Raw genomic sequence first — 10,679 nt, forward strand, 5'->3', positions numbered from 1 at the left:
AAGAGTACATTGTATACCCCTGTATGTTGTGGTCATTAAGGTGCCCATCTGGTAGTTTTTCGAAAATATCGATGTTCCCCGCTGACACCACTGCTTGTGGAAGAGAATTCCACATCCTTACCGCTCTGACAGGGTTTTTTAGCTGGAAATTTGCATTTGTTGATGTCGTCACATGTGGGTGAAAATGATGGGAGGGGTTTTGGGGTATATATGTTGTGTTGCTTCCTTTGTTTGTTATTCTGAGGAAGACGAGCTTGTGCCTCATCGAAACGTTGATTAAAACCGTCATTGTTGCGTTCAGCTTTCAAAACCCCGTTACTGCCGCTCTCTTTTTTGAGATCTGCATATGGTAATGTAATCAGGCACCTGACCTGGTGGAGTATATATTCTGTGTGAGTTTGTTCAATAAAAGTTCCTGTTGTACCCTTCATCTAGTTTCGACTCAGTATGCGATTGCTGTGTTGCTTTATTCTTCTTCTATGCGCGCTAGGATTTCAGGAACGATCGACTCAGCGCTCCAGGCAAAAAGGCCATAGTAACAAAGTCTCTAGCCGGTTCGGGAGTATCTGAAAGAAAGGGTATTCGGGATACCAGCATTCTTTGCAATCCTCTTTTGGTGATCCTCTCCAGGCCCGCTGCTCAGCTCATGCTGAGGGCCAGACTGCAATTTCTTGTCTCAGTATCAATCTCCCATTGGCAGAAGCTCCAGGAGATCTGAAACCCTCCCTGGGGAGGAAAAGAAACCACTGGTAAGGCCTCCTAAACCTTTATCACCTGTCCAGCCACCTTCTGGATACTTCCTTCCAAGGATTGGCTGAAACATTATAAATATTCATACGCTGGAAACTTCTGGAAGCAGGTAGGGGGAATTAAACACCCAGCTCAGAAAACCCAGACCAGACAAAAACAATAGATTAGTAATCCACTCAGCACAGTGAAGCCAAAAACTAAATTTTGGCTGACAGCCTAACTAGAGAAGGGTGACACCACAACTCCCTAAACCACTGGCAAGGCCTCCTAAACCTTTATCACCTGTCCAGCCACTTTCTGGATACCTCCTTCCAGGGATTGGCTGAAATGATAAATTGTATATATACTGGTCCTTTGATTCTCCCTGCCCTATACTCTGGAAACTTCTTCCGGAAGCAGGTAGGGGGAATGAAACACCCAGCTCAGAAAACCCTGACCAGACAAAAGCAATAGATTAGTGATCCACTCAGCACAGTGAAGCCAAAAATGTAATTTTGGTTGACAGCCTAACTAAAGGAGGGTACTACACCCCCCCCCCCTTTAAAAAAAAAAATGGCCATGACCTAATGGGCCAGGTGACCATAAGAGAAAAAAAAAAACTCTTGCTCCCAAGAACAGAGTATCCTATTACAATAGTTGGATAGGAGAGGGAAGTCAAGTAAGACCACTCCTCCACTCAGCACAATGAGGCCAAAAATGAGTTTTGCCTGATAGCCCAGCTATAGGAGGGCACTAAAAATATTACTTCTAGGAGCTATAAATCTGACCACATTGTAATCATATCATTTGATGGAGATGTCTTTTCTTTGGTGAATTGGGCATATTGTGGCCAATCCCTGGTGGATGATTATAGACCTGACGACAGAGGTGAGGGATCATGGGAGAGTGAAAATGATCTTTGTATAACACAGAACAGTACAGAAGTAATGACGAAATCTACTGAAATGACACACGAGCCTTGAAAATCCAGAATCTCATCACCATCCCCTGACCTCCATCCCTGATTCCTACAAGACACAACATGCAGAAGATTCTAGAAGTCACCAAGAAGATGATGGAGCTGCTGACAGGAGAGGTGAGCGGCGCTGGGAATTCTGGGACATTATCCAGTAACAGACAAGGGATGTGTCTGGATGGTGACTGTATCATTGTGTGTGTCAGGTTCCTATAAGGTGTTGTCGAGATATGAAAATATATTAAGGACTCTTAAAGACTTTTATATCACATATTCATATATCCATATCCAGTATACTGTCTAGAGTCCCCCCTTATTTTCAGAAATATATATTTTCAGTAATAATAGTTTTAGAATTCAGTCTGTTATTTGCTGTTATTGCGTAAATATGTCAGGAGTTGTTTTCCAGATGATGTGAAATGTTCCGCCAAGATCTGACCAATTTCCCAGAGATGAGATAGAATGTCACGTTGGCTCGGATAATCATAATTCCAGTAACTGGTCATTAATTTCATATTATCCATCATTTTAATTGTCATATTAAACTTTTGCGCATCCTGTCTAGGTTGAGCCAACCAATATGGCATCTAAGTAATCAACAAAGAATGTATTGTGTAATATTGTGTAATCTTGTGCAACCATTTTCTTGGGCTTGCGGCCGTCATTAACTTCCATGTATCAATTTGCTATAAAAGCTGTAACCAAAATGTAATCTGTGTCACATATCCATTGGAGGATAAGTGAACACGTTGTACGGCTGTATGGCGTATATTCTGAGTAAACATATGGAGACGAATGCAAACCTGATTGGCGTAGATGTCCGTTATTTCAAGGCTCGAACTTAACAGTGTCAGGATGTCACTGTCTATTTCTCCATGGAGGAGTGGGAGTATTTAGAAGGACACAAGGACCTCTACAAGGACGTCATGATGGACAATCAGCCGCCCCTCACATCACCGGGTAGGAGGAGACTTTATTGTAAATGAGAGAGCAGTACGGAGGCCCCACCTAGATCCCCCATCATCTGATAAACAATGTATTCAGCCATAACCACTTTAGGACAAGACCTATCCTGACACTTCTCAGAAATTTGTAAAAATCAGCCATTTTATTTTGCTAGAAAATTACTTGGAATCCCTAAACATTATACATACACTATATTACCAAAAGTATTGGGACGCCTGCCTTTACACACACATGATCTTTAATGGCATCCCAGTCTTAGTCCGTAGGGTTCAGTATTGAGTTGGCCCACCCTTTGTAGCTATAACAGCTTCCACTCTTCTGGGAAGGCTGTCCACAAGGTTTAGTAGTGTGTCTATGGGAATGTTTAACCATTTTTCCAGAAGCGCATTTGTGAGGTCAGGCACTGAAGTTGGGTGAGAAGGCCTGGCTCGCAGTCTCCGCTCTAATTCATCCCAAAGGTGTTCTATTGGGTTGAGGTCAGGACTCAAGTTCAGGTAAAGTTCCTCCACCCCAAACTCACTCATCCATGTCCTTGTGGACTTTGCTTTATGCACTGGTGTTTATGCACCATCCCCAAACTGTTCCCACAAAGTTGGGAGAATGATATTGTCCAAAATGTCTTGGTATGATGAAGCCTTAAGAGTTCCCTTCACTGGAACTAAGGGGCCAAGCCCAACCCCTGAAAAACAACCCTACACCATAATCCCCTCTCCACCAAATTTTACACTAGGCACAATGCAGTCAGGCAAGTACCGATTTCCTGGTAATCGCCAAACCAGAATCTACATACCAAGAAGTCATGAAATTTTCCATGAACAGAGCAGGGGCTAAGGTAAGGCTTTGTTCTAATAATCAAAGAATTCAAAATGCAGAAAATTGGCATTTTTGAATACTGACGTTTTTTCTTAAATTTGGCGCTGTTAGCTGTCGAGTATACCGGAAGTGATGTCCTCAGTACAATGCTGGCAGGCAGTCTGTGAGGGGCTAGAAAAAAATAAAAATAAACATGACGCGTATTCGCTGATCCAGTATGAATGTTGGACCTATTTCCTTTTAGATTTACCAAAGCTATGGAGTAGGAGGGCCCATCTATCTATTTGTTCACTCTGTATCCAATCAGGCAAGCCAGGATGTGTCCGATGTAGTGACGTCGCTTCCGGGTTACTACATCTGAGACCCGATCAAAGCCAAATCCGGCTTGTTGCTTGGGTTTCCTGGTGGGATGGGAGGCCCGGGCAGAGTGGCGATAGGCGGTGGGAGGGGGGTACATCCCCTCCAGCTCACTGGGATAACGGGGACTCCAACCAGTCAGCGGATGTGTCGGCTGGTTGCTTGGGTTTCCTGGTGGGACGGGAGACCTAGGCAGAGCCGCTGAAGGTGGTGGGAGGGGGGGACGTCCTTACCCGCTTGCTGGGATAACTGCGCCGCATTGGCTGTTAGCTTCTGAAAGCCAACCGCCAGATCTAAAGAACGGTACGGGGGTGATGCCTGCAGCTGGCAATCATTCCGCTTCAACCACTTCTCCGAGCCAACCTACAGGCACATCGATGTGTGGGAAGTGGTTAATGGTATTTTGGTAAATAGGGGAGCTAGAATTTAGAAAAAGTAAAAAAAAGATGAGGAAGATGGGAAATATGTAAAATTTGTGTGTGTGTGTGTGTGGGGGGGGGGGGGGGGTTACGTGCTTAGGAGTAACTTTGGTATCTTCATCATACAGTACAGGGCACAGGAAACATGACCAATGGGAGAAGGTCCCCTTATATCAGTGGTCCCTTACAATGGTGACCAATGGAAGAAGGACCCCCTTATATCAGTTGTCAGTGTAGTGATCCCTGACATTGGTGACCAGTGGGAGAAGGATCTCCTTATATCAGTGGTCAGTGTAGTGGCCTCTTACAATGCTGACCAATGGAAGAAGGACCATCTTATGTCAGTGTAGAGGTCCATTACATTCGTGACCAATGGAAGAAGGACCCCCTTTATGCCAGTGGTCATTGTAGTGGTCCCTTACATTGGTGTCGAATGAGAGAAGGACCCCCATATATCAGTGGCCACTGTAGTTGTCCCCTACATTAGTATCCAATGGGAGAAAGACCCCTTATATCAGTGGTCAGTGTAGTAGTCCCTTACATTGGTGAAAAATTGGAGAAAGTCCTCTAATATGTAGTGTAGTGTAGTGATCCCTTACATTGCTGACCAATGGAAGAAGGACCATCTTATGTCAGTTGTTAGTGTGGAGGTCCATTACATTTGTGACCAACGGAAGAAGGACCCCTTTATGCCAGTGGTCACTGTAGTGGTTCCTTACATTGGTGTCCAATAGGAGAAGAACTCGCTTAGGCCAGTGGGCAGTGCAGTGATCGCTTACACTGGTGACCAATGGGAGAAAGACCCACTTATATCAGTGGTCGGTGTGGTGGTCCCTTACAGTGGTGACCAATGGGAGAAGGTCCCTATTTTACCAGTGGACAGTGGGAAAAGGAAACCCTTACTTCATCATCAGTAGGAAGACTGCCCCCCCCCCCCCCCTTGAAGATAATTGATGTAGGTTTGTAGGCAGGTTGCCAATGGTTTGTTAGCTAGGTGCCAGTCAGCTGGGGAAGGGGTTAATGTGCTGCACCTCTATTCCTGGGTTTTGTGGACCCAGCCTATCCACCATGTAATATAAATAAGGTGGGGGGGGGGGCGGGTTCTGGAGCCTCGACCAGCACGGAAATATGCTGTGACTGCTGCAGATCACCTGAGGAGGACTGCTGCACTTTGCAGCCCGTTGGAGGCCGCAGGCTTGCCAAGCTTTGGGGGAACACCAGTCATGAACTACCACCTTGTGGAAGTGTGCCTGGGCAGCCTAGTAGAGTTAGCCAGGGATGTTCCATTGCCAACACCCATGTTTAAACTGTATCGCCAAATTGTTTGGTAAAGTTGCAATAATTGTCTTAAGCCTGGTATGAAGTTATTCAAAGGGTTGCATGATGGTTTCTGACATATTAAAGAACTAGGACCGGTAAAGCACATGTGGGGTATGAAGCTAAGGCACTACAAAAGGTCTATTTCGCAAGACAAACAGAAGGAGGAATCGAGTTGCTATGGGTAAGTAAGGACCAGTGCAAGGTACAATGCAGCTGGGTCATATAGCGTGGTACCTAGCATGGGAGAGGTTCCTCTGGTAGTGAGGGGGTCAGTGTTTTGGCTCCCTCCCCAGCGGTTGGTTTCCCAAACCCGCGTTGCAGAGACTCATTGCCCAGCCACAAAGTATGGAAGAGGAGGACTTATCGAGTGCACGCATGAGGTCCGCGCTACGTGCATGGTGGGAATCCATTCTGTCTCTGGGAGCGAGGTAACAGAGGTACGCTGGACTGGTGGAGAGGGAACAAGTACTCCCTCTTAAATTTAACATACATCAAGTTATGGTGTGTAGTGACACGGGACAGCACTTTTCAAAGGAACTCTGTGCACTTATTACTACACACTGTACAAGGCTCGTCTCTAAGTCGGGACCCGCCACAATGTTTGATTTTCGCATGAAGGCGGTCCACACCTGGTCCCGAGCATTGATGAGCACTGCACGGCAAAAGTTACCCCCACATGCAGGACAAAGTGGTCCCACCAACAAGTTGTTACTAAAAGACAGAAATTGTCCATTGCTCAAAAAAGCCCTAGAAACCTTTGGAGGAACCCTGGCTGAGAAAGGATGGACTAGGCAGTAATATATATTTCTATCCCCCTTGGTGGGAGTGGAGATGACCCACCTATAAGGATATACACAGGCCTTTTTTTCTCAGAGAATAGGTGCAGGAACTCCCCCTTCTAAGTTACTTTGTGTCTCCGCCCCCTACCCACCCTTGAGCACTAACCCTTGGTTCCACCCCTACCCACCTCCGAGCACCGACCCTTGAATCCACCCCCTACCCAGCTTCCAGTACAGTCCCTTTTAGAGAATATAGAGCCAAGTATAATTTTGTAGTGGAATGTATGGAATTTGGTTATGATTAGAAAAGCAATAAAATAGATCCCCCCACAGCCAGCAGCAATAGACTCCCCCCCCCCCCCCAGCAGCAGCAAAAGATCTCCCAGCAGCCAACATCAATAGGCTCTCTAGCAGCCAGCAACAAACTCTCCCTTCCAGCAACAATTAACCCCCAGTATCAAAAGATCCTCCACCAGCAACAATAGATTGCCGTGCAAAAATAGATCCCCTCCAGCATCAATAGATCCCCCAGCAGCCAGCATCAGTAGACCCTCCAGCACCCCTTGCCATGGCATACATTCAGTGCTGGGGGTGCCGTAACTGCATTCCCGCTGAAAAAAAGCCCTGGATATACAGTACATACACACACAGCACAAGGCCGTGTTCACACTACGAGACGTTTCTTGGGGCTGCAGTTCCTCTGATCTCCACAAGGTGGTGGTCTCACTTTTACCCAGGAAGTCTCTATGGAAGACAGGAAGTGATGTCAGATACAGACAGGAAGTGATGTCAGGTATAAAGAGGAATTTCCAGGTGAGAGGTGAATCTGGAGAAACGTAGAGAGGAGACATCGCTGGAAGTGGCAGCAGAGGAGGTAATACGATCGTATTTTCTATTTACACCCAGTAACCCGTCATGTCCGTCCTCGTCCTCCATAGTCACTGTGACATCTTTTATCTCCAGCAGATGATGATACACACATATATAGTGTGGAAATGTAGATTAACCCCTTCAGGGTCAGAACATTCCCCCACTTACGGGGCCGGGACCTTTCGGAGATATATTCTAGTAATATGTTCCTCTAAGCAGGGCTTTTTTTCAGCGGGAACGCGGGGGAACGCAGTTTCGGCACCTCCAGGACTGAATGTATGTAATGGCAAGGGGTGCTGGAGGGTCTGTTGATGCTGGTTGCTGGGGATCTATTATCACTGGAGGGAATCTATTATTGCAGGGGGGTCCGTTGCTGGGGAGATCTGTTGTTGCTGGCAGGGGATCTATTGTTGCTAAGGGTGGGCCTTATGTTGCTGGGGGGTCAGTAATTTCTGGGAGGGATCTACTGTTGAGGAAGAGGTCTATTGTTGCTTCCAGGGATCTATTGTTGCTAAGGAGGGGAGTGGTATTTTCTTGTAGGTGGTCCATTGTTGCTAGGGGGGGGGTCTATTCTCCAGAGGGTCTGCTGATGCTGGCTGCGAGGAGATCTGTTGTTGCTGCTAGGGAGGGGGGGGGGGTTTGTTGTGAGTGGTCTAGGGCTGCAACTAACGATTATTTTGTCTGTCGACTAAACTAGCGATTATTTTTCCGATTAGTCGACTAATCTAACGGTTATTTTTATTTTATTTTTTTTGCTTAATTGAGTGTTCTTTTTTTGATTAGCTAATTAATCCTTTGAATAACAAAAAGTACAGACCCCTCCCAGTACAGACCCCTCAGTAAGCCCTCCCACCAATACAGACCCCTCAGTAGGCCCCCTCCCAGTACAGACCCCTCAGTAAGCCCCCTCCCAGTACAGACCCCTCAGTAAGCCCTCCCACCTAGTACAGACCACTCAGTAAGCCCCCCTCCCAGTGCAGACCCCTCAGGCTCACCTGCGATCACATGAGTGGATCGCAGGTGACGCATGACATCTCGTCTGTGTGAGACAGTGGGAGGGATCATTGGCGTTGGCGGCAGTCTGCAGCCACAGAGTCAGCTCAGTTGATGCGCAGGCGCAGCCGCCCCGGGACGTCATGCCGCTCACAGCGGCTGACGTAGAAGGCACCGGACACTCTGGACTGGAGCGCAGCGGGGGCTGGGGGCGGGGCAGTGCAGCCTGCAGCGGCCCCAATCAATGCAGTGGCCCGGCCGGCAATGCGAGCAGGGGGCGTGTGAAGTCACGCGTCGACACCTTTCATGCACGTCGACGTATAAATGTACAGGTGACACCTCAGTGAATGTGTATTCATTCACCATACAAAGTGGCCTCTCACCTTGTTTCTAGACCTAAGTTATGCAGGTCAATCCAAGCATTTTTCCCACAAACAGGGGAGATGTCAGACTATAAACAGGGAGGCTGATACTGGATTCCACTTCCGATCATAGATGGTCATACAAGAAGATTAAAAAAGAAGAAATCTAGTGCTCTCTGCTTATTTAAACAGTAATTTAATGAATAAATAGCTGCACTTACATACATGGCACTCAGCAGTGCCTGCTTAAAACACAGTTCGTGGCAGATCAGGGAAAGATGCAACGTCGGGTATGCAGGCTCCGTCCCCTATACGCGTTACGTCAATGCTTCTCAGCTGTGACTTCCTCTAAGGAAACAGCACTGACAATAAATAGACAGGCCAGTGACCATCCTGACCATACATGGCCTATAAAGGGCAATTATTACACTACACAGGCAGCCAATGGACAATCATTTTAATATGCAGCCAACACAATGATGGGGTGCCGGGGTCAGGAGTATGAAGCATAGAGCCCCTTACATTGCTGGTCAGGAGGAACAAAACATTCCTTGACCTGCCACGAAGTACATGTCCCATCATTGGTGTCAGAGAGGGGAAAATACTGAGAGTTCTGAAAGATGTAGAGGAGCTGAGGACCCTTGAGGGAAACCTTTCAAGAGGACAGCAGAAGGGTGGTATTTATTATTCATTGTCTGCAGATCTAAAACTAATCAAAACCAGTTCAGGCACAAAGCAAACCCAACATAGAAAAAGGATTTTCTGATCTGTCAAGAGGGTAGCAGGACCTCGAAAATGTAGAAAACACTAAACAGTCCAAACTAAACGTGTTCTCATGGGGGCAGTAGTTCCTAAATGTCCACCAACCCTCCTATGACCCTCCACCCTCCCCATCCTATTATTGTGTGACCAATACCATCCAAATAATTTTTACTTTCATTTCCCTAAGTTATCCCTCTACAAAGAGACCTCTATAGATCAAATGACGGCACCAATGAGGATGGAGGAGGATCAGAGTCACATGACCACATCCATGAGGATGGAGGAGGACCAGAGTCACATGACTGAGAAGATACTAAACTTCACCCTGGAGATCATCTACCTGCTGACTGGAGAGGTGAGGAGGATTCTGGGAGGTCACATGACATCACTCTTATCTCTAATAATAAAACACAGACCTGACCAGAGAGGTGAGGAGGATTCTAACATATTTCTATTGGTTCCTCAATACAGAGATTTCCTTCGCTGAAGTCAGGTGATCATATGACCATCACAGTGCCTCCATGTGACTCCCTAAAACCTGAGAGACACAACATGCAGAAGATTCTCGAAGTCACCAAGAAGATGATGGAGCTGCTAATGGGAGAAATGGATAGGGCTGGGAATTCTGAAACCGTATCTACTAAGGAGGAGAGGGAGTATTTAGAAGGACACAAGGAAGTCATGATGGACAATCAGCCGCCCCTCACATCACCGGGTAAGAGGAGACTTTATTGTAAAGGAGAGAGCAGTACGGAGGCTCCACCTAGATCCCCCATCATCTGATAAACACATAGAAACAATGTATTCAGTCAGTGTGTGTGTTTCCTACAGATGGATCCAGTAATGGGAACCCACCAGAGAGATGTCCCCGTCCTCTGTATTCCCGGGATTCCACACAGGAAGGTCACACCATCCCCCACCATCATCAGGTAGATGAGGAACCGTCAGTGATATTTATGATTTATACACAAACATGTTTGTTACAATGAATATCTTATTTTTTAAGAGTGGAAACCTCGGAGATTATAATATTGTTGTTAAAGAAGAGTATAAGGAAGAGGATGAGGAGTATGGAGTGACGAAGGAATTTTCAGAAGGACACAAGAATATGATGGAGCCACCTAATACAAAAAACCCACCAGAGAGATGTCCCCGTCCTCTGTATTCCCGGGATTCCACACAGGAAGATCACACCATCCCTCACCATCATCAGGTAGGTGGAGTTGAGGGTCGGGAACAGAAAGTGATTGACCACTTGTGGAGACAGTGGGGGAGCTTAAATTTAACAGATGATATTTTCTCTAATTTTCTTGGTTTAGGGTGAAGATCTGAT

The 10,679-nt window shown here is 46.5% G+C and overlaps 3 protein-coding genes across 3 annotated transcripts in view; all 3 read left to right on the forward strand.

Annotated features, from left to right (window-relative positions):
• Positions 1 to 10,679, forward strand: part of LOC309564445 (uncharacterized protein) — a 382,799-nt gene that overhangs the window by 229,774 nt on the left and 142,346 nt on the right.
• LOC309562642 (uncharacterized protein) overlaps positions 2,559 to 10,679 on the forward strand; it is a 124,256-nt gene continuing 116,135 nt past the window's right edge. Inside the window, exon 1 of the mRNA XM_082266913.1 lies at positions 2,559 to 2,665. Coding sequence (XP_082123039.1) covers positions 2,581 to 2,665 — 85 coding nt within the window. The 5' untranslated portion in view covers positions 2,559 to 2,580. The remainder of the gene's footprint in view (positions 2,666 to 10,679) is intronic.
• LOC309563932 (gastrula zinc finger protein XlCGF66.1-like) lies at positions 9,538 to 10,670 on the forward strand (the record flags this gene model as incomplete). The annotated part of the gene is made up of 3 exons (XM_082268563.1): positions 9,538 to 9,701; positions 9,818 to 10,061; positions 10,666 to 10,670. The coding sequence occupies exons 1-3, from the start codon at positions 9,567 to 9,569 to the stop codon at positions 10,668 to 10,670; spliced, it is 384 nt and encodes a 127-aa protein (XP_082124689.1). The 5' UTR covers positions 9,538 to 9,566.

This window comes from Pelophylax lessonae, assembly GCF_965119305.1.
Source record: "Pelophylax lessonae genome assembly, chromosome: 9".
NCBI classification, from domain to species: domain Eukaryota; kingdom Metazoa; phylum Chordata; class Amphibia; order Anura; family Ranidae; genus Pelophylax; species Pelophylax lessonae.